The sequence below is a fragment of the Neolamprologus brichardi genome, chromosome 12 (genome assembly GCF_056152115.1).
Source record: "Neolamprologus brichardi isolate AB-2024 chromosome 12, ASM5615211v1, whole genome shotgun sequence".
NCBI classification, from domain to species: Eukaryota; Metazoa; Chordata; class Actinopteri; order Cichliformes; family Cichlidae; genus Neolamprologus; species Neolamprologus brichardi.
Window position 1 is genome coordinate 21,746,135 of NC_142115.1, and position 24,470 is coordinate 21,770,604.

General features: G+C 38.9%; 3 protein-coding genes across 4 annotated transcripts in view; 2 read left to right on the plus strand and 1 right to left on the minus strand.

Moving 5' to 3' along the window:
- The first annotated feature begins 3,421 nt into the window (after positions 1–3,421).
- On the plus strand, positions 3,422–11,762 carry wdr31 (WD repeat domain 31). The gene is made up of 10 exons (XM_006789719.3): positions 3,422–3,729; positions 4,308–4,379; positions 4,537–4,669; positions 4,933–5,007; positions 5,122–5,266; positions 6,892–6,992; positions 7,174–7,241; positions 8,338–8,479; positions 8,915–9,077; positions 9,202–11,762. Exons 2-10 carry the CDS (start codon positions 4,333–4,335, stop codon positions 9,396–9,398), a joined length of 1,071 nt encoding a protein of 356 aa, XP_006789782.1. The 5' UTR covers positions 3,422–3,729; positions 4,308–4,332; the 3' UTR covers positions 9,399–11,762.
- Positions 11,763–13,136: 1,374 nt separating this feature from the next.
- On the minus strand, positions 13,137–19,594 carry bri3bp (bri3 binding protein). Its single transcript, XM_006789720.3, has 3 exons — positions 19,294–19,594; positions 17,982–18,084; positions 13,137–17,379 (listed from the first exon to the last, which is right to left on the minus strand). Exons 1-3 carry the CDS (start codon positions 19,468–19,470, stop codon positions 16,958–16,960), a joined length of 702 nt encoding a protein of 233 aa, XP_006789783.1. The 5' UTR covers positions 19,471–19,594; the 3' UTR covers positions 13,137–16,957.
- Positions 19,595–21,861: 2,267 nt separating this feature from the next.
- Positions 21,862–24,470, plus strand: part of stpg2 (sperm-tail PG-rich repeat containing 2) — a 70,072-nt gene continuing 67,463 nt past the window's right edge. For both annotated transcript variants that reach the window (XM_006789721.3, XM_006789722.3), the window contains exons 1-4: positions 21,862–22,418; positions 22,748–22,851; positions 22,995–23,162; positions 24,144–24,302. In XM_006789721.3, the coding sequence (XP_006789784.2) occupies positions 22,313–22,418; positions 22,748–22,851; positions 22,995–23,162; positions 24,144–24,302 (537 nt within the window). In that variant the 5' untranslated portion in view covers positions 21,862–22,312. The remainder of the gene's footprint in view (positions 22,419–22,747; positions 22,852–22,994; positions 23,163–24,143; positions 24,303–24,470) is intronic.

The following is a 24,470-nucleotide window of genomic DNA, read 5'->3' on the forward strand; positions in this document are numbered from 1 at the left end:
TTGACCTACAGCCATTATTATATCAATTCTAGGTCTAATCCCTTGCTAAGACCAATAGTGTCAATCTTAGTCTAAAATTTCACTAAATTCAAAGGAAACCAGGTCTGTCTGCAGTATTTAATGGATTGCATTTATATAGCGCTTTTCGAGACCCTCAAAGCGCTTTACAATTCCACTATTCATTCACTCTCACATTCACACACTGGTGGAGGCAAGCTACAGTTGTAGCATGGGACAGACTGACAGAAGCGAGGCTGCCATATCGCGCCATCGGCCCCTCTGGCCAACACCAGTAGGCGGTAGTATTTGTCACATTAAAGTTAAGGGGGGAGAAAGAGTCCAGTGTCCCAATTGCAGAAAGGACAATATACACAGTCCAAGTCCAGACCCAGCTGTGCTGCAGGTCAGCAACACTCTCAAGTACACTGGTAACTTCAACAGGACACAGCGGTTGTCCTCCTAGACCCACCACCCTGTATGGAGTAGGTCGGCATTACCCCAGCCTCAGCAAGCTAACTCTGCCTTCAGGCAGCAGGATGCAGTAGGCCCACAGAAAAACTGTTTGTAGTGTGGGGTATAAGTAGACTAGAAAATAAGTGCAGTCAGATACACCTCCCTTCAGTTAACCCCACCTAAACGCAGCCATTGGCTCATAGTAATTGTGAAACACACACAAAACCAACTCCAAATAAGTGTCAACTTCCCACAGCAAAACAGAGGTGAGTGCCCAGGTGATGCCACTCAGGTGATTGCATTACAGTAGCCCGAACATTATTTCCTTTAACCCTATTTTAATTTTTATTGGATTGTCTTTTACAAACTGTGGAGTTTGATTGCTATCAGTCCTTCTGGAAATATGTCATTACTTATCAGTGAATTAAAAAGGACCACATGGTGGAGGTCCCACTTTCACAGTCTGTGGAGGCAGTGGAAATACAGTGCTTATCACTGTAATGTGTACATGAAAATTGGGTTTGTGAATGTTATATGTTAGCACTGGGAGACAAAAGAAGAGAGGCAATTGAGGTGCTATTATTTTGGTATTCCTTGAAGTATTCAGGAGAACATGTTAGATCCTTCATATCCACGACTGTGAATATGAAGGATCCCTTCCTGATTTCTTTTTTTTCTTTGCATATTTGTTACACTTGCGTTTTTCAGATCACCAAACAAATTTTAATATTAAATCAAGCCCTTGTATATACCTCAAACAATCTGGAGAGTTATGCAGCAGGTGTTATTTTTTCTGTATTTTCATTTGTTATATCCTTTTTCAAATCTCTCTTTGAAGAGACCTGGCCAAGAGGATAGTAGAAGCTGTAATAAAAACAACATAAGTAAATAAACAAATTCAGCTGGCATTTAGTAAAGACATGTGAAAAGCACACATGTGAATCATGTGCAATTAGACATCAAAACCAGGAGCACCTTCAAAAGCCGTCACATTGAAAAGAAAAATAAAAAGCATAGAAAAAAGTGCTTGTATGAATGGGTGAATAAGGCGAGTTGTGTAAAGCACTTTGTGTGCTCACAAAGAGTAGAAAACTGCTTTATAAGAACCAGTCCATTTACCATTGAGCAACAAAACTATTCTCTCAATGCTATAAATAAACAATATCTTCAGTAACTGCATTTTGTCATTTAAGTAGCTCCTGAGCATACAGGAGACTTTTTATTATTCTGCCTATGAGAATGGGTTTAGAATTTAGGTCTCAAGCATTACAATGATCAAGATCTTGAGCCTAAATCTCTTTTCTGCATTGTTTCCATTTTACTTCTTAATTTGAGCCATGTAGTCACATGCCACTATCATTATCTAAAACCTTGAATTGGAAAGCATGAGTTTTAGATGGCTGTTTTCCCGAGATTTTGTGACTTTTTAACTGCCTCATAAAAAGAACTGTACAGTACACTCCTAATGCTTTCAGCAATGCGTAACATGGGTGAAGCAAATGGGCCTTGCACCATCAAGTCTGAGTTAGGGATTATAGCAAAGTGAAGCCACCTTATGCTTTTTTTTTTTTAATTTTGCCTTACTCCACTAACACATTAAAGTAATTATAGTACATGTGAGCTAAGGAACTTCAAAGGAAGAATTTCTAAGGAAGCTAAGGAATCCTCGAAACATTTTTTAAATATGAAAATACATGTAATAGCAAAGTTTGGTTGTGATCTCCGTACATACAAAGATAATGGCTCTTTAGAGAACAAAGTAAGTGAAAAGATATACACATTCATACTAGAAAACTCTTAAACATCGGAGTAACATGGATTATTTGTTATATTGTAAAAGTGTAACTATATTTATACACAATTAAGCCTTTTGCTGCAAGCAAAAAAAGTTAGAATTGAGGTCATCTCACATAGGTATTGAGCAGTGTTGATTGTAACCTAACTAAGTGGCCTATTTAGACCGTTTAAATGGGGGCGTGCCAGTGACTCAGTGGTTAATTGCATGTGATGTATTTGTTCAAATCTAGTTTATGAAGCCTCGCTGATCTTATCTTTTCTCACTGCAACTGGGAAAGAAAGGACTGAAGAAGAACCTGAATAAAAGATGTAAAAAGGAGAACTGTAAAATATTTCAAGTAGTAGAATTAATGTTATGTGTCCAGAGACCTGTCTGAGGTGTCCCAGATTTGCAGCTTGGGGAGTTTATTCGGCCTGTGCCTATAATAAATGTCTACATACCGGCCCTCTAAAGGGAGAGTCATCCACAGGTCAGTGACTTTCTAACCTGTCAAGTTTAATTGATTTTAATGAGGAGATTTCACTTAAAACAAACCATGTTCCATGCTGCCAAACCATAATGCTTCACCAGTGTTAATTCCTCCACTAAAAACATGCAAACTTGTATTTTGGATGGAATTTTTTTTTGTGTGTGTGTGTGTGTGTGTGGGGGGGGGGGCACTGAGAGGAGTCGTATGCTGTCTCTAGTTAAGTGTATGTTATATACACTTTATAATATCTTCATTTAGGATTTGCAATTCAACCAATGCCTCTGGGGATATATGGGGAAAAGAATAAGAAAAAAAGCCATCTTTGCTTTTGCTTTAATGTGAAAATAAAATTATTAGGGTCCACCATAGGTCTAGACCACTGTAGTTTAAGTCCTGGTTTTGGAAAAGAAAATGTTCCCTCTAGGCAGTGTTTTGCATTTTTTGGTGCACATGATGAGCTTGGGCAATGGATACACTGCAGTGAGCAAAGAGGATTTTAGTAAGCTACCCTGTGGTGAAATATACCCAAAAGCCAGTACATTCGCCTGGATTACTCCTGAAAAAACAAACATTCCTAAAAAATTGTGTTTTTTGTGTTCATTTGTGTTCACGTTTGTCCAGTTATAGAGCAAACAGTGAACAGACTTTTATTTTTGTAAGTTTCCGGTTACTTCCTTTTGTTTCTCACGTGACCTCGTCCTCGCCTGGTTACGAGAAAGCGTCGCCTCCTGGTCGCTACGGAGGGAGGGATGGGTGTTTTGTAGTTAAAAAGACACTTTTGTGCACTTTCCCACGCAGTTAGGACAGCGGTCTGTCATGGCAGTGTGTGGGAAACGGTTCGCTTTTGTTAAAATAACAACTTTTCCAAGCTTTAACGCGTGCCCGTCTATGTTCTACTGCCACTAATGCATTGATCTTTCTTAGAATGACAGATAAAGATTAGTTAGCATGCTAGCAAGCTAGCTCCTCAGCCTCTGCATCACACAGCGACGACACCTGCCAGTGACAGGTAAGAAACCCTTCTTCTGTGCGCTACAAGTGTGCGCGAGTCATCATCCATTTTTCAGCTTTATTAACTACGGTTAAAATCCACCGAGTACCGTTGCATAATGATCGCCAGCAAAGTTCTTAGCAGGTGTTTTCCAGTGACTAATACCTTGTGACAGTAATGATGCCGCTGTAATAGGATTTGAGCCCTCTCCTTCCTGTCGCTTGTTTGTGGAGTGGAGTACACCGGGATAACGAGGGTGGGGCGTAGCTGTGCGTGTGTGAGAAAGTACTGTTTGTATTCTGTTTGCTGAATGATTTCCACCAAAATGTCACACAAGGCTTCTAACTCACTAAAAACAGACAAAGTAATTATTTGTTGTTGTTGTTGTTCTTTCAGCTGTAAGAGAAGCACAGAAAGTTTGTGCCCAATGTAGCTATTGCATTAAGCACTGCTTTGGGATAGACGATCACTAAGTGAACTGTAGGGTTGTAGTGAAGTCCGAGTAGTTATCCCTCATCATTACTACCACAACATGGGCGTTTAGTTGTTATGAAGTGTGATTTTTCAGTTTGATGGCATTTCTTTGTGTATGTCAGTGTGACTGCAGGTTCCTAGGCAGACATGGGCAAACTACAGAGCAAGTTCCGCAAGAGGTCTGAGCTCTACAGGTGAGACTTGTGCTAGGCCTTCTCTCTCTCTCTCTCTCTCTCTCTCTCTCTCTCTCTCTCTCTCTCTCTCTGTGTGTGTGTGTGTGTGCGTATGTATATGTATATATATATTATTACATATTAAAGTTTTTGCAATTTTATGTGTGTGTGCGTACAGGGCATCTCAGGCAGAGAAGACAGATAATACCTTTGACAGTCAGGTGGTGCAGTATGAGCCTGCACATCATGGGTCCATTAACACAGTGACCACTCTCAGTCCAGACCTGTGTGTTTCTGGCGGGAGTGACCAGGTAAAGCCAAAAATTGAACTGTTGTACTGGTTATTAAGTCTCTTTCAATATTATAAATGTTCAAGCCACAAATTGAACTTTATCATGGTTTTAAGTGATTTTAAATCATAGAGCTCACAGAGTAAAATGCCCAATTAAAAAAAGACTCACAATATTGGATCTAAGGTATGATACAGGTTATATTAGAAACCCATGAATTAAGGGTATAGATTTTGTGAAAACTACACTTAAACATGGTGTGATTAGCATCTCTACCTCTGTAGGCTGTGGTGGTGTACGACTGGAAACAAGGCCGGATGTGTCAGTCTTTCCAGGGCCACAACCGAGAGGTTACCAAGGTAACATCAATACTGTGTGCGCACAAACTGATAAAGGAATGACGCCTTAAACATATGACACGTTTCACGTTCCCCAGTCTCCTCTTATCTCCTGTGAATTTTGTCCTGTACCAGGTGATTTGTTATCCAGGTAGTACATGGATCTTTAGTGCCTCACGGGACAAAACTGTACTGATGTGGGACCTCAACCAGGGAGACGAACCTATTCAGGAATTCTGTGGGCATGAGTTGGTGGTCAATGGACTAGCTATCAGTCCTGGTACATACACACAGGCACTCACACACAATGAATCTCCTCAGACGTGAGTAAATGTTTTAAGTGTTGTCTTAAAGGTTATATTGCTTAAGGTAAATGTACCAGTCTCTGATTTCTAGTATGTTAAAGTGCATGATAAAACACAATTAGTAAGTGTATTCTGTCATATCTTTGTACAGATAGCTTCTTATTTATCCCCAAGCATCTTTTTTGCAGTTGCAGACAATCAATTCAAGAAAAACAGAGGTACCTCAGAAGACATTTCGCAAGCACGAAATAAAAAGCAGAATTGGTGTAATTAAAACAAAAACAAAGGCAACCCCCCCCAAAAAAACAAAAACAAAACAAAAACAAAAACAAAAACAAAAACAAAAACAAAAACAAAACAAAACCTAATTAGCTCTAGTTTTTGTTTCCAGTTCAGTTTAATTAGAGGTAACTTGCAGAATGAATTAGCTCATTTCAGTTTAGTTTTTATTGTTTGAAAATGTTTAGTTTTGGATACATTTTTATCAGTTTTAGTATTGTTTTTGGTCTTTTCTGTTGTTCACTTTTTGAACACTTTTACTATAAATGTATAAACAAAAATAAGCACATTTCATCTGTAAAGGTCTGGTCAAACTTACAGTCATGGGCGTCAATGTCATGATAAGTCTGGGCTTTTAATGATCTGTTGATGAACTGTTTTTCCAGGGTCGAGTGATTGTACAATATACATCTTTATTAATTTTAAAAAAGAATTGGGTGCTATTTGAATTTGGACATACCCAAATTGTGTTCCAAAACATCCTAACCAAATTCCTGGCATGATGATGGCAAAGTTGTAATACATCATAATAACTTATGTATAATTGTTTGAACTGATGATCCTGGAACCTGCTGTTATTTGGGAATGGCTCATTAAGCTTCTGGAATGGCCCTCATGAACTTAACCCTATTGAAATGGACTACGCTTAAAAGCTGAGTCTGTGCCAGGAAATCAACCAGTTTCAAAAAACTTTACCATTTCTGCCGAGACGAGTGGTCAAATATCCAGCCAGAAGCTTGTTGATGGCTGCCAAAAGTGTCTGGTCAAAGTGCACTTTCCAAGGGACATTTAACTAAATGTTAGTGGGAGTGTATTCGTATCTTTGACTCTCTGTGCATTAGAGAAAATCCAAAATAAGTTCAAACTTGTGCACCCAATGCTTGTTTTATAAAAATCATTAAACATGTATGCTGTACAATGATTCAACCTGGAATAATTAAAAGACCAAAATTACCATGACAGTCATTTCCATGTAAACTTTTAACCACAGCTTTCATGCGTGTGTTGTGTTGAATGTGACTTCTTAGCAAACCAAATCATACTGAAAGATGAAATGTCCCTGAAGTGAACCCATATTCATATAGCAGCTATAATAGTTGAAGTATTACTTCTGCGTGTCCTGTGGTATGATAAATGGCTATTCTCAACTTGACTGAATAATTTGCCTTAATTAGTAGGAAAGTTAGCACTACCTGGAATGTCGGATTTTCTCATTTTATTGGAAGCAAGAGTTGTTATTTTCACTTCTGGCTGCACACCAACATCTATTTCAGGTTAACGATCTGCACCAAATATAAGTGTTTTTTTTTATGGTCGGTAGATGGAAGAAAGCTGTGCACTGGCTCTCGTGACAACTGGATGTGCCTGTGGGATATAGAATCTGCAAAATGCGAACAGAGACACAACATATCTAGAAATCTGGTAAGAGTAACAGTATTATATTTTTATGTGTTTACATCTGTGTACTAAGCATACTGGGCTGCTTTAGATAAACACCTGAGCACATGAGAGAAATAATTAGATCACCAAGCTACTTAATCAGACTTTTAGATCCTTTGTCCGCAGGGTGTAGATTTTTCCACTTTCCTGTGTCTCTTTCCAGGTGACTCATGTATGCTGGGTTCCAGCCAGCTCCTCTATTGTCCAGACCTCCGAGGATAAGACTATAAGGCACAGAAGGATTTTCTTTTGCTGTATTATTATTGAAATTCAGTTGAAATTAATTTTGTGTGCTGTAAAATGTGATGATTTGTTTAAATTTCAAATGAGTGCAGATTTTTTCATGTGTAATTAATAGCAGGAGTGGGATGTTTCTCATTCGGTAACACTGAAAAAGAGAAACTTGATGTCAATCTACAGCTTTTATTATTGAATTATGTGGCACAAAAAATAGATTCAGTTATGCCTTCCCTATTTTTCTCTGCTAAGTCAGTATCATGTCTGACTGTTCAATCAGTCAAAGGTGAGTTCAAGTCCCATTTGGTGGTAAAATTTGGATTGGGAAATTAAACCGTTCACCTAGTTTTTACTTTGTAGCACTTTTCCTGTCCGTGACCTGACCCCATCTCTAAATTATTGCTGAAATTTAAAAATACCTCTTGTCTTTGGGAGCTAACACGCTTTCTGCCTTTGAAATGCCATAGAAGAAAAAAGATAATATTGTGAGTACACCAAGACAGCAAATCAGACAGTAACACAAACCTTAACATGAACTTATGCAACCCTTGTTATCCTGTTATTTAATGCTGAAGGACTTACTGCTGTTGTCCACATAAAGTCAGCCAAAACATAGCTGCAGCAGCCAATTAGAGCACCAGAGACCGTATTAAGCCTCGGCATTGAACCTAAACTCACACAAAGCAATAGTGCTTGTTTTTTTGTTTTTTTTATTTTAGTAAGGCCATAAATGTGAGTCATATATAATGTATAATCAAGGGATTTAGAAAATGTTTTAAACCAAAGCCAACATTTTTGGAGTTTTTACTGTTCAAGATCCTGGGAGAGTAAAGTGATTACAGAGCCTAACACTTAGATAACACATCCATGACCCCTTGATCATGTTGAACCCTAAGCATTTGATGCAGTTAAGACATTTAGAGACTTAGGATGTGTTTTGGGCATAATCAGCATGTGTTGCAGTTTATTTGGAAAATTCACCCTGAAAAGTAGAGGACCCTAAGGACATGCACTCTCATGTGTAAGCACAGTATTTTCTTACACGTGTGTTAAATGTCCTTCTTTAGTAATGGTTTGCTTATGTATACAGGGTGTGGGACAGCCGTGCATGGCAGGTGACCAATACTTTTCCAGCTAAGCAGTACATCCAGACCCACTGTGATGTCTCTCCAAATGGAAACTACTTGGTGTCCAGTAGCAATGGCTTTGGAGGACAGGGGTGTGAAGCCACGGTAAGACCTCTGGAGATATGTGTTTGTTGTTGTCTGTAAAGCTCTAAATGCACAGATATTGGGTAGATTGAGGCTGTCATTAGGTTATTTATTGTCTGGGTTGTATTACGTTGGTGTGAAAGACACATTAATTGGAATGAACAATTTTTTTTTGCTCTGCCAGTTTAAAATTATGAACTGATGCAGCACAATTTGTTTTGTGTTTGTTGTCTTTGACTGATTTTCTTGTGGGCTTCACTTCCAACTAACAATTTAATATAGAGATTTAGAGTGAGTATAATACAAAGTAATATAGGTTAAGGTTTTGCCCTCATGAAAAACGGATCAGATTATTTTTTTCACAATATCTCAAACACTCCACTGATTTTGCCGATGCTTTTGGAACATAAAACACTGAGATTTGTGATGGGTGGACTTGTGTCTGTGGGTTACTAGCTCTGGGACCTGCGTCAGCCTGGCTGCAAAGTTGTGGAGTACAGAGGCCACCTCCAAACCACAGCCTGCTGTGTGTTTCTCCCCATGCATCCTGGTGGCACAGCTCAAGTAGGAACATCCTCCCATGACAGCTCTGTCAAAATCTGGGATCAACATACAGCAGGTAACACCTCTACTCACTGATGAAACCATTTCAACACAAAATAAATAATGCAAAACCACTCTGCCTTTTTTTTTATCTCTGTGCTGGCTTTGCTGCAACCTTGTCTCTCCTGTCCTCTGTTTAGTTTGTTTAGGGACGCTGTCTCTGGAAGGTGCTGGTCCACTGGTTTCGTTGGCACCGAATGATTCCAGCAATCTGTTGTGTGCCAGCTTTAACAATGGCCTTCATCACATCCAGGTGGACCAGGGACCACAGCAGGCTCAGGGTTCTGGTGCAGGTGGTGCAGGGGGTCTGGATGTTAAAGTTGTGGCACGTTTTTGACACCCAAGGAGTGTCAGGTGTGAATTATAATGTGAACAGCCAGAGACTCAACGAGAACACATCGCTGGCTATGGAAATCAAGTCATTTTATTTTATTTATTTATTTTTTTACAGACTTTATTTCTATAAACATTTTTGATTTATTAGACTGCCATGCAGTGAAAAGAGGCGACAATAATGACGTATGGAAGATGCAACTTTTGTCCAATACTGGCCCACCACGGATGTCCGTCATAGATACTCTTTATGGGGACTAAAAACAGGAAATCATACCTACAGTCACCACCAGAGTAACATGATGGAGGGCAGGATTTACCTGTTTTTTTTTATATAAAAACTGCCACTTTATTTAGAAATATGTACCATGAGGGTAAACAGTTCCAATAGGTGATTGTAGTTTAAATTGAGTGGTTCAAGTTCTTGCACAGTTAACTAAATTGCCAAAAGCTACTAGACAGCCTTTCGCTGTTTTGTTTTGTTGGTCTAGGCTCTGTATACATTGACTTACTTTGTCTGGCTGATGTTGTCTATTTAGCCCAAAGTAATATTTACAAACTTTTATGAGCTGCTATAGTTTGGTGCAGATGTTGTTTTGCTTTTGGGTGGTGAGATAATTGCAGTTTGGTCACCGTTTTCTACCACTGACAGTTCTGGCACTAGGTGGTGCTAATTAATCTTAACAACTGAACAACTGGACTAGTGGATTATTTTTGACAAACTGAACTTCCCAGATTACAAAGGATCAGATTGAGTGGATATCTCATAATTAACAGTACAAGAACTTAAGCACTCAATTAAATACAAACTAAAAGGTGAAAAGAGGAGGAGTGAACCTGCTGTTTGGTCCGTTTTTATACATCATGAGCCATGAAGGAGAATTTGAAGCCCAGAATAAGCAATCGTCTTTTGTTTCCTGATGTTTCTTTTTTTGCTTTGTTTTTTTTGTTTGTCAGCAAATGTGATGTCAGCAAAAGAGCTTTTATTGTATGCTGATAATATTTATTAGTTTGTATTTCAACGTCAACCTGTTGGGGTTTAAAGATCAGGTCAGTACAACACCAAACTGTAACACATCTGGTTGCCATGTAAACGTAAATGGACAAAGACTTTTTTTCTTTTTAAAAAAATATAGAGATTCTGATATTTTTATGAAAAGCAGCTGATAGTTGAATGTTTTTTGTAGTGTTAACTGTAATTTGTAAAAGTACTATGCAAAATACCAGAGTAATTCCACTTTTTTAATAAAACGTTGACTCAGTAAACACGGAAAATACAAAATATTGCAAAACTAAAGTTGAAATGCTGTGCAGGCTGTCCACATAAAACTTTCCAGCAGTTACTTTAGATCTTATTTAATCAAGGCTTATGAAGAATTTAAGTGTTGCAGATGTTGAAGTACACGCTGCAGTTTAGCAACACTTTTCATAAATAACTGAACTTGTTTTGGAGATATGAAACAAACTATTATTGTATTTACAGTGTAGGTTTAAACAGTTTAAATACAACAGCATTCACCTTTTTTGTTTTACAGATCTAGATGGCCATCTGTCACAAAGACAGTTGTTGCTTAAGCTTCCAATTTAATCAAACAAAAAGGTTTTGGTCAGGGATGAGGACCAAAATTACTAACGTATAGTTTATGTGCTGCGAGATGAGTTCAGATACAACATATGGATGCTCATCTGTGGAATATACTCAGAGTCACTTTATTAGGTACATTTGTTCAACTGTGCCAGTTGGGCTGGTCTGAGTGTTTCAAAAACTGTTGATCTGCTGGGATTTTCCCACACAGCCATCACTATGGCTATCTAAAAATTGAAAATATCCAGCAAGTGGCAGCTCTCTGGGTGAAAATGCCTTGCTGATGTCAGAGGAGAATAGAGAGAACGATCTGAGCTGATAGGAAGGCAACAGTAACTCAAATAACAATTTGTTACAACTGAGATTTACAGAAGAGCATCTCTGAACGCACGACCTGTCAAACATTGAAGTAGATGGGCTAGAGCAAAGACCACACCAGGTGCCGCTGCTGTCAGCTAAGAACAGGAACCAGAAGCTACAGTTCACATGAACTCACCAAAAGTAGATAATAGAAGATCAGAAAAATGTTGCTTGGTCTGATGAGTCTTGATTTCTGCGTAGTGTTCAAATTTTAGTCTCAAAATTTGGTGTAAACAACATGTAAGCATGGATCCATCTTGCCTTGTATCCTCCTATGGTGGTATAATGGTGTCTATATTTTCTTGACATGCTTTAAGTTCCTCAGTCCCAACTGAGCGTTGTTTAAATACCACAGCCTACCTGAGTATTGTAGCTGACGACATCCTGCACAAAACTCAAATAAATCACAACTGCTTTCTTGAACATGACATGGTACTCAATCAGCCTCTACAATCACAAAATCTCAATCTAATAGAGCACCTTTGGGATGTGGTGAAACAGGAGATGTCATGGATGTGCAGCCAACAAATCTGTAGCAGCTGCTATCATGTTAATATGGATCAAAATCTCTAAGGAAAGCTTCCAGCACTTCACTGAATCCATGTCATGCGGTATTAGGGCCTTTCTGAAGTCAAAAGTGACCCAGTACCAGCATAGCGTATATAATAGAGTGTCGGGGGAGTGCATGTTGGTGTAGTCTTTGCTGAAAATGGGCTTGTTCCAGATAGATGATAGGTAGCAACTAAAGATTTCAAGGAAACTAATGAGTTTCGGTGATGGATTGTTCCAAGTATGATGGATTGTTCTGTCAAAAGGTGCTAAGGAGTCCCCACAGCAGTTATTCTATCTACCCTTGGGGAAGAAAACCAGTGGTAGAGAAGGTGAGATTTAGTTTTGTTTGGATATTTGTCAAGCTGCCAGATGACTCAGTTCATTCTGTGTGTTTGAAATCGTATAATACAGCAATAAAAGCATTTCATGTCATAGTGGTAAAGCTTTATTGCTCTTTGTGTCTGATGACTTTTTATCTAGGTCACAGCCTTATATTTTATCCACCACCTTGCGTAGGACTGCTTTAAATTCATCCAGGTTAATAACACGGTTATATTAAACTATTTGTAGTAATACCATGAATGTGAGAGATGCAAATCTACAAAACAAAACACTCTTGTTGGTAAAGTTTACACAGGAAAGCTGCCAAGTACAACTTCATTTTTCTCTCATCAGGCACTGGCAATTTTCTGAAGGTTATTTGTTTTGCTCAGGGTACCACAAAAGCCTGTTTTGAGATCACTGTTTCCAATCCTTACTTCACTGTTTCAGTAATGCTCTTTCCATTTGTGATGGTCATACCGGAACTATAGGTTGTTCCTGAGCACTTTCTTACAATAAGAGTATTGAGTGTAAATAGGTGCATATACAACTTTTTACAGTATTGTGTATTTTTGCTGGGATAACTGGTGCCAAAAGTGATCATTTAATTCCCAATCTGGCTGAATGGGAGCACCTATTCCCAAACAATCACGGCCTTTTAGCAACCAAATAAAACCTTTTAGCACCACCTAGTGTTAGAAATATAATTGAAAGAGCACTTCCAGTAATTACTAGCGATACTACAATATTGAAGCAATTGTTCAGGTGAAGAATTGCAAACCAAATAGCCATTTACTTTTATCGTGTATTATGAAAGAACTGAGCATGAAGCAATGTGTTTCTCCTTCTCTCTCACACACACACACACACATGCACGAACAAACTTTAGATCAAAAAAGATAAAGATAGATAAAGTGGAAGACATTCAGTCATAATCTGGTGTTTATTTAAATCTGGACCTCATTTTCACTCTGGCACAAAAAGAACTGCATCCCCACTGACAAGTTTTCATAAACACAAACACCCAACCAGAAAGTAACAGCAGGCAGAATAGTTTGGCTCTTCAAACATCAACTGAGTATAAAAATACTCATTAAAAACAAAGAAAGAAAGAAAAAGGCCTAAAATCATTAAGTGGTGATATGAAAAAGAAAAGCCATCTGCATCTACTCTTAAATCAGCAGTTACAAATAACAAAAGAAAGTAAGTGAAGTAAAAATAAAAGAAAATACATTATTGGCACGGCACAATATAAAAGCAGGCTATGTGGAAAACAGAGAAATACACAAGATACAGTACATTAAAAAGAAAGAAGTACATGTCATTCAGATGATGTTAACATGGAATAAACAGAATTTGAATGCAGCATATATTCTATGCCGAGAAGGATCTACTGGCATCTTTTGACATCTGCATGGTAAATGAAGAGACATACAGCTGCCAGCAACTTAAAACATAAACAATTGCTTCCATAATATCTAAAAGGAATGGTAACACCTCCCTCTTGGAGCTGGTTTGTGAGTGTTTTCAAGATGTTAGACAGCAGTGTAAGAGCTTCTGGGTACTTTAAAGAGAAACTGTTTCAAGTTGTATCTGTTTTTAAACCGTTTTCAGTGTCTAGAATTTAAAGTCTGATAAATAGCCACCAAAATCCTGAATTCGCTCTAAACCAACCGCATGGCCTTTTCCGAATTCAATATAATACCATCATATACTAAAACCCATCAACATACATCAATATCACACACTATACCTTTATTTACCTCACATGCTGCCAGTAGTTAAACAAAGGTCACTGGCCAGACTGTTCATTTACAGCTCATAAAATGATAATTTTGTTTTAAGTACTTTAAAATTGGATTCCATGTCAGCGACACAGTGATAATGGAATGACGGGAGAGAGTCTGTCCGGCTCACGATTGTAATGATAGCAAACAGCATACACAGTTTAATCATCAGTGCAGAAGAACAACACTTATAACACAATTCCAAAAGTAATCAACTTCTGGCTATTTCAACCCCATCACACATACTTAAGGGCTCTGCCTAGGCAGTCAATAACATGAATATACTGTAATGCAATGCAACATTATAGGCATAAAAGTTAAGCATGCAGGAAAATCTCCGGTTACACGGAATATATGGGTTACCTGGGCTGGCTGATGGCACTCTGGGCAAAATAAGGAGACACTAAGAGTTTATATAGTTATTGAAGTTTGCCATCATCAGGCTTAATTCTGAGATGGAGTTTAATGACAACCTAAAATCCATGGGAATTATCACACAGCGCTGGGAATCAGCTAACAAGTTCATTTTTCTATACTTGGCATAAAATTACACAAGATGAGATTTTCATGGTATAACAACCTACAGAGAAATCATGGTTTCAAGGTACAGAGTTATTGTGTATCGGTTTGAAGAAAAAACTAAACAAAAACGACCCTTAAAAGTACAGTAACAGACTTCAAAATAAAAGTAGTTGGTGGGTGGAGCTTTTCTCCCAATAGTATATAAGCAAATACAAATTGTATGATAAAGTCCACTATACAGGGTGTTTAAAAAAAAAGAACCATCCAATTCTAACGGCTATATTATATGCATACAGGAGACAGCAGTAAATTTTAAAATGTATGGCTGAATTTAAAGTTTTACATAGAAAACCTACAATGTTCACAAGTGCCCAACATGTCCCCCTCTGGACTCACGGCATACGATAGTCAAATTCATCAACACACTTTTGCGAAAATTTAACTGGAGCCACTGCTGTTGGCAGTTGTACCAGCAACCGCGTAAAACTCATGAATCCCTTCTCTCTAGCAGTACATTTTGATTGTTACCTGTGAACACCTACGGAATTAAAGCACTTTTAAATCGGATGATTCTCTTTGATACACCCTGTATACTGTGAAGCCAGAAGGCCACTGCAACCCTGACCGGTTGATACAACACCTTTCATTTACAATGCATGTCATAGCACCCACACTATTGAGAGAAACAAAATTACAGCCCACTACATATACTGGTAGTTGTTAATCAAAATGATTAACACAATCACGATATTTGATGTATGAACATAAAAAAACCCCAAAACATCAGCACCACCACCACCTCCAAAAAAAGAAAAAAAGATCTGCACAGCATTAGGGTCATTTGTTATAACAAAACGGTGATTACGGAGTTCAGATTTAATAACTTAATTTAGAGTAAAGGATGTTGGGACATTATTAAGGAAGACGTGCTATAAACATAGACAAGCAGTGCAGGGGACATTCTCTTACACCAATCCATGGTAAGAAATGAGATGAGAGAAAACCACCTTCAGAAATATACAATTAAAAGAAAAAGAATATATCAAACCAATTAGTGAGGGCTATGGTGATGCAGACTAACAATGTACCCAAAGCATTACTTTTTAACACAACATTTTAGTGCATGAATCAGGCAGGCTGGTTTTAAACTACCATTAAAATACTCATAGGAGAAATAATCACTTTCATATTAGTTTCAAAAGCAGGGTTAAGTAATATCCAATACAATTTTTTCCCAGCAGTATTAAAGGCACTAAAACCTTTTTAATCTGCAAGTTCAGGTCAGATCCTATTACAATTGATTAAAAATTCTTACCATAACAGATGCGTCTGTGTTGAGACAGTTTACATATTTAGGATGATTAGCTACAGTTCAGATCACCAAAATAACTCCATGCTGGCATTTAAATAAAGAGTAAAAGGCTAGATTTAAACTCCAGCATTTCAACACAAAGTATTCTAAGATGCTGGAAAAAAATGAGAAGTCACATCTGAATTGTGAAGAGACCAATACATGATTTTAGCATACTTGATATCTCATTTGAGTTCAACATATGTTGGGCGAGTCCCTGAGATATTGCTGCCTGTCTGGTGTTGACTTTTTATACAGTGTTTTTCCATTTCACAAGGTTGCCCCTCACACATGCACACACACACGCACACATATTCAAGTAGGTCACTGAACTGCATCTACACACATATTCAAGAAAAAGAGGTCCTGATGTCAAGCTTTTGTCACTATGAGGTGGTGATTCAACAAACTAGATCTACATTTTAACACTTTGGATGGAAAAATTGAATAAATAAATCTTGCTATGGACAACTTTCCAACATCTGGAATATACATATTAGAAACAACAATGCCCCCCGGTACCACACACCCTACGCCCTCCTATAGCAGTAGCTTCAAAAAAAAAGGGGGAAAATGTTTTTGTGGACAAGAACTGAGACTTAACTCCCAGGTCATTTACAAGGATCAAATTAAGTAAATATATGTAAAATATGCTTATTAATCAAGCACAAGCATTGACAGTGCCTAAGCAAACCTTACAAATTTAAAATAGAGGAGTTTCGTAAAAGTAGCTGAGGTGTAGAAGTAGGCTAGCATTTAGAAAACCTCAGACATCTCCCGACAACTTCCTCAGAGATTTAAAAAAAACCTTCCAAAACTTTGAAAAAAAAAAATCAAAGGAAAAAAAAAGTTGTTTGGTTTTGTGCAAGCTCCAATTCAACAGTTTCTCTTGTTACCCAAATCAATTCAAGCCATTAAAATACTGTTTTCATTTGTACTTTTGTCCCCAACTGTCAATAGAGTTGTAAATACAGTAGTTTTGTTGCTGTAGATGTGTGTAGGAGACAGTATTCTCTTATCAAATACATCAGTTTTTCCCCTGGACCCACCCCCCAAACTCATCTTTGCTTCAACCTAAAATGTGCCTACTGGTCTCCGGTGCGTTCAATGGTGTCTATTACACGACTCAGCCTGATATTGAGCAGCCTGATCTGAGTGTCCAGGTGGTCGATTTTTTCTTCCAGTGAACCCGCCCCACCGCCACGGCGCCAGTATGCTCCCACAGGGCCTGTCATGAAGTACACAGCCATGATGAAGCACAACGGGAGCACTGCGCGCTCAGGGTCACCCTCAAACTTCTGCAGGATGTAGAGGCAAGATAGGGCGAAGAGAGTGACGCGGGCTAGCCAGAAGAAGCGTCCAAACACAGCGTGCAGCAGGTAAAAGAAACCCCCCAGGAACATAGACAGGAACCAGTAGGCCAAGAGCACAGCGGCGACTAGGAGCAGGGCACGTGCTGGGGAGTTGGTGAGAGATGTGGGGCTGAAGTAGTGGCTGAGGTTTGAAGCTACATGTGTACAGGAAGAGAGGGAGAGACACGAGAGGAAGTTAAAATTGTTAACTGTTTCCAGAAGCATGTATAATTTCAGATGCGAACTTGGAAGATGAATTTTAAACATACAGTGCTGTTGAAAAGTATTTATGATTTTTGTCACACTCCCATGCTTCATCAGCAACTTTGTTTCTCATCTGTTATTGAGCTTCTTTAGATCATGATGATGTGTTGCTTTTTGAGATCCTTTAGCAAATTTCACTTTGCCAGACAGTTTCTATTCAACTGATTTCTTCACTCAACACATCTGGCAATATTTAGGCACAATTACTTTTACACACAGGGCCAGGCGGGTTTGGATAGCTTTTTCCTCTTAATAAATAAAATGAAATAATTTAAAGAACTGCATTTTTTAGTTACTCTGGTTGATATTAATATTGTCTAATATTAAATTTAGTTTGATGACCTGAAACATGCAAGTGTGGCAAGTATGCAAATGGAAGGGGACAAATATTTTTTCATGGGACTGTACGTCTTGGCATTTTTCATTTGTTACCTGCCTTCATCATTCGGACATTCCTAACTGACACGTCCTAAGCAGAAATTTGTAGACTTACAGTCAATGCCCATCACATCCAGCAGATCCGACCAGATCTTCCAGATGGTGTCCAGGAAAGAGTCCACTCCATGGACAAACCTCTCCGTTGCTTTGGAGAAAAACTATGAGAAAATAAACAACCAATAGCAAAAGCAGGGTGAAAAATAACGTCCATGTACTGAGTGCATCATCGTCTCCTATGAATTATGGCAGTCTGTTGGTCAGACTACAATGTGCATTTCCCAACTATTAAATAAAGCAGTGCTTTGGTGGCTTTTCAGTCCATAACCTATATTATGAATGATGTTGTCCTCATAGGGACTCAGTATGCAAAGAACTGCATTAAAACCAGGAAGGGCAGTTATGGGGTTGTTACAACTTTTGATCTGGCAGTGACCCAACACTATGGTCTCTGTAGCTATAAATCAAACCCGTTTACCAACTCTCCAGGCAACCGACTATTTTTCACTCTCAAATGGACAGGTAGCTAATGTGTTGATATAACAGTGGCCATACAGGATTATCATTGCAGCAGCAGGTGCTTTTATTACACCGTGAAAGCAGTGTTTTCATAAGAACCCTTTGGCTGCCCTTTTTAGTAACCCTTTTTCACTGCACACATAAACATTGCTGGAAAAGTCACAGGTGCAATGAAGCATTTACAGCTGTATTTAAGTAGTCACAAAGGCTGATGTAAGTACCAGAGACAGTGGTTTAACATCCACACATCACTGTCTTATGCCATAACTTCAATCAGGCACTCATTATTTGCATGTTCATCAGGTAAGCAGATGCACACTAAGACATGAAGCTCCATGTTACACTGTTAAGTCTACAGGAAAAACTACTCAACTCAACATATCTGACTTAATTACGCTTTGGCGGCTAAATGCAGGAAATAACATCACATTTCAAAATGCAGGAAATGCCGCAGGGCCAATGAGATCACATGAGCAGGCCCCAGTAGTTCCTTAATAAGAGCAGATATCTAATACATAAAGAAACATAAAGGCGGTTATGTTGTGAATCAATGAAGCTATAGTTATTTTATTAAAATTTAGGCTTGATTTGACTTCACACACAATACACAAGAATGCAAGAATACGAAGCACATTTTTGTATTTACTACGATTTTATACCCAGGCTTTTTCTACCGACTTAAACAGAAAAGGGGGCGATAAAGGCTTTTTTTTTCCAAAATGGCATCCGTGGAATTATTAACCAGGCCTTTTCCTGTTCGCCATGCTTGGACCACAAACCGTAATGGCAGCTAAGATAAGGCTCGTGAACAAAGCCAGCCCCCGACTTAGAATGATATTGGCCTAACTGACCTTGTATAACCCTCTAATGTTGTCCTCTCCGAAGACGCTGCTCAGAGTCTGATAGATGCCGTTAGCTGCCCGTCGGAAGCTGTTCTGGTTGCTGGTCCTGCTCCTGCCCGATTCGGCTTTTCCCAGCAAAGACGCGGAAAGCACCAAGAAAAACACGAAAAACCTGATTCTTTCCATAGCCCCAAGTGCCGAGGGTGTCAAAAGTAAATGTGTATCAAAAAATTTTCACTTAAACGATGAATAAAACGGGTAATTAGCTGCCGAAAGCGACACCTTGCCGGGCGATGACCGACGCTGGCCGTGACGGTGGAAATAACTTGTGGCGCTTTCACGGACGCTTTGTAAAATGCTCGATCTTCGCCTTTACTTGCCATTTGGGAGACTTTAGTAAAAGATTACCTGCAGAGTTGATTAAAACATTTAACACCCTTTAACACGGCTTTATTTTCTCAGATAGAGAACAAATATATGAACTACAGTCCACTAAAAGAATAAAGAAATCGTTTTTAGTGGGAATTAGTGCTTTGCTATATTTATTTGCAAATAATTGTATTAAAACTACAATCTACTTTCTATATATCTAAATATACAAAAAATTCTATATAAAAACACTATAACTATCCAGTGATATACTACTGAATGCATTTTAATCCCTTTTAGTCTCTTACGGCTGGGTATTGTGTTTTCCGTTTTCATGAAAAGCAGCATTGCCTTCGCGTGAATTTAAAACAGGTTAGACTCATCTGAGGCATCCTGCTGCCCTCTGGTGGATATATTCCCCATCTCCATCGTACCCCTTATTTCTATCAGCCCTTCCCCAACCTAAATGTACTATAATTTGTATGTGTAACCATTATTAAGCTGAACCCAAACTGTTAAAATGACTGCTAAATAGCAGCCCATCTTTGTTACGTGTTTAGTTGTAATCAGTTATCTACGATGTACATCTCTGTGATTTGTCCAGTTTTCATCTCCCATCACAAATACTGCATGCTTTGTATTTTTCAGTTTAAAACATGCTCTGCTTGCTGGTGTTTATGAGAAAGAAAATGTTAACAGCTGCTTATTAAACCACAGCCAGAAAATGAAAGCATTTATTACATCAAGTTCTTCTAGGTTACAAAGTGTTATTAGAAGTACTCTCAGAGGTTGGGTAATGGCACAGTTTTCCAGTCAGCAACATGAATAATAGAAATGCAAGGAGTCCCAGGTGTGAAACTGTAATACAAGTCTTAAGAAAATATGAATAGATGATGGGTTAATAAATAAATACAGTTGCTTTTAGGATATCACTACTGCAATTATGATAATTCAGACTCACCATCTGAGTTGTCAGAGATGGTCTTTGAGAATATCTTTGAGATATCATATGTGCTGTGTAACGTAAATGAGATTTGTCCAGTCAAAGACACACTCCACTAACTAAGAGACGTGAAGGGAAATTCAAGTATACGTGCAGTTCAGTGCCCCCCTCAGAGAGCTACTTGTTACTTGCATAGCTTTCCCCTGAGTTCTCATTATCCAAACCTTAACTACATTGTGGGACAGGAAGAAGTGGGTCAAGAATGAACTGAGACTGGTCAAAAATGTAAATCAGTAGTACTACTACTAGTGTAGTGGTGGTGGGTGGGATGGGGTGAGGCTCTGTCACATTCAACCACTAGATGGTAGGATGGGACTATGGCTTCTATAAGTATAGAGGCTAATGCTCTAATAAATAAAAAAAAACAAACAAAAACAAAACGCCCCCTCCATGAATAAAAAATGCCAGAAAAGGCCAATAATGTAACAGAAGCAGTACTACAAGAGTTACAAAAAAAAATAAAAAAAAAATGTACAGGTGATACAGGTAATAAATGCTGATACGTCTCTTCAAAGTCCTTCCAAAAGCAAGTCTCACTCTTATTTCAGTAGTTTTTTGAAATTTGCTTGAAGTTCAATCCCCTCCCTCCCATAGAGACAACACCGAATCAGGTAAAAGCTAAAAGGTTTGTCGACTTGACCCTTACAAGCTTTCAAAGAGCTTTTTATTCCAGACGTTGTGGGCTAATTATACCAAAGTCCTTCGAGCAGGAAGTCTCACCACTCCGCAGCTATCTTGAAATGTCTCTGGGGACTTATTTGGAAGTAATAGGCTACCTAAATTAAATTTAAATTCACTGCTGCCTGGAATCCAAAACTACAAGCATAGAAGCACTAGTCAAATCTGATAGATTTGTTCTCCATTACATATATACTAAGTATTAGGCTACAGGGCAGTGATTTTTTAACTAAAAGCAATCACGACTTGGACTTTCCTCAAGTCAAAAACACGTTTCTTAGTTTACTCTCACAGGTTGTCTTTATGTTCCGAAGATATGCTTCGTCCAGTAGGAGAGCAGAGAGAACGACAGACAGACTTACGAGGCAGCTATGTTGCTACACTGGGTCGGTAAACGAACTAACTACGAGCAGCGGAACGAGCTGGACTTAAATACAACAGGTGAGCGAATAATGGCCCACAGGTGCTGCAGCGGGAACTTGGATAAGCCACGCCCACTCCGGGAGGAGGCGAGCAAAATTAATGCTCACTTGCACAACCACGCAAGAGGGAGAGAAAGAAAAATAGAACAGCAAGAGGAGAAGAGAAAGGCAGGTGTTCCACTTGGAGAGCAGTTGGTACTATGACAGATATAAATATGTAGGAGCTTGTATTCTTCTTCTGAATTCTCCCATGAACTTCAGTTCTCAGAGTGCCACGTCTCTCACTCGCCTGTCTTGTCTCTGTGGTCCTTCTGCTTACTTCTCCTCCTCCGTGTGTGTTCGGTCTGCAGTTGCCATGTAACAATATGTGGTAACCAAGCAACTATGCTGGCAAAGTAACCAGCGCAGTCCTGACAAAGGGGAGCACAGGGCAGGCATTTTTTAACCTTGGTGCAGCATAATTTAATGAAAATACAGCTACACCCTATGGCAGAATATGAAGGAGTATTTATTGTGTAATTAAATTTTAGCGAGACTACCACTCTGTGAGTTAAAAATGTACGGACGGGCTCCAAGAGTGACCTTCATGACAGCAGGGGGTGCATCGTCTGCTGTTGGTCCCGGATCATACAATGTGAGCCAGTCCAGTTACAAGATATCAGGTACTTACAAGGAAAAATATCTGTCCTTCCAAAATCTTTTTTTTCTTCTTCAGAAAACTGTAAAACTTTAAGTTAACTTAAATTAAATTTAACTAGCTTGCAAAGAAAGAACGTCGAATATCTAGGCTTACAGATTTGAATCTGCTTATACACTTTCAATTGATAAAAGTTAAATTAATATGTCTTGGAAGTATAACTCAATATGTAAGCAAAAAATTTTCCTGCTGCTTTGTTGTTTCACAGTTACATAAGTGTATTAGAAAATAAAGCGTCCTGCAAGCTTGCAGTCATTTGTATATCTCACCTTGGGAAAATTTTCACTGTTGCAGATGGCTATGCACCATTCCTTTCCTTGAGTGCCAGGCAATCAATATTCTCCAAAGACAGTGAGAGTTTACTAGGACCTGGACACTATGACTGCTCACCTGTCAAGGTGAGTGATCCATTTAATTTACAAAAGCTAAATGACGATGTTGCTTGTCCATGGTTTAAAACAAATATTTTAAGAAATATATTTTTTGATACCAGCCTTATTCTCTCTTTGCTTGGCTTTCTGTTGAACCCTTGTCTCTTCAGTTAAATGTCCATGGTGGCAGCAGTCTTCAGAACCGCTCCAAGCGTTTTGAGGATGTGGTGTCAGAGGTTCCAGGCCCTGGGGCCTACAATGTGTCTCCTGCCTCAAAAAAGGCACACAGGGCTGTGACAGCTAATGTAGGACACCCTGGAAGGCCTGGCAACAAAGTGGTAAGCATATGGCTGAAGATAGGAGGGCATAGTACATGAGTAGTGCTGACACTTGCTACTTTTATTGTATTATGTCATACATCTGTTCTTCTGAAATACTCAGTTATCATAGATGGCAATGGCTGTATAATGCTGAATATGCCTGCATATCCACTTTAGTGCTGTTATTTCTTGGCCTTTCAAACTTTTCTAACTCTTTGTGTTTGGTGTACATAAACAGGAAGTTTTGGGCAAAATCCCACTGGCAGGCGTAATACCCATTTTAATACTGCTATTCTTAGAATAAAGCAAGTAGAAGAGACTTGCACAATCCAAAGCTGGTACAGAAGACTCTTCATCCTGTTTGTGCTGGTTTGAGTGTTGAGTGCACTTACAAACTCGCATTCTATATCATATATGAACTATGGAATAATGGTATTGAATGACACAGTATCTTGTTTATCCCTTTTGTAATTTTTTCAAGAATATATGCAAAAATCAGCTATAAGTAAGTGCTTTACAAGCTGTTATCTGTGGATATTAGTGGATACCTAACTTGGTGCGTTTGAAACTTGCTCCTCCAGAGCTGAACGCGAGCGTCTTATTTTTTTATGCTAGTTGTAATTAACTAAAAAGCAAGAATGTACATTTACATTACTCCCAGATCCCAGAAAGTTAGTAGAAAAACTTCCTGGCATTTTTTTCATTCGATTTCTTTGGTATGTTCCCTCAGTATCTCTGGTTTCTATTGCACTAGTGCAGTTCTACTTTTTACTTCTTTTTCTCTTCATCGTGCCCTCACTATCTTTTGCTGATCTTCTGTCCCTCATTTATGGTTCTCCCTCTCACTCTGTCCTTCTCTCAGTCTCGTCTTTTATTGGCCCCAGGCAGTGCTCAGCTGCTTTGTAAGCCAGGGCATTTTTTTCCAACAGAAACCCTGACTTTTTGCTTTACCCTTTCTGCTTTTCTCCTGCCTTTTTTCCCTCTTTGCATTGGCTGCAGGCTAAAGGTCTCCAGCTAGCTCTTCAGTCAGACATTCCATCCATTCCCTCCCCGGGCCAGGCCTATGGCTATGAAGAGGATGCCCGGGGTGTCCTCCGTAAGCAACAACCCCCTTCTAAGGACACAACCCTGGGGCCAGCCTACTACAGTCCGCTGCTGGTAAGGACAAATACACACAGACAGTTTCGAAGTCCTGTTGAAGTTTGAACATTCATCCATCAGAAAAGGTGAAACCCTCATTTGTGAATGCATGTGTGCTTTCATTAATCAGCACGAGTATGTGTCTGAGTGTACTTTCTCTTCCATGAGGCAACATCCATTAGTGTT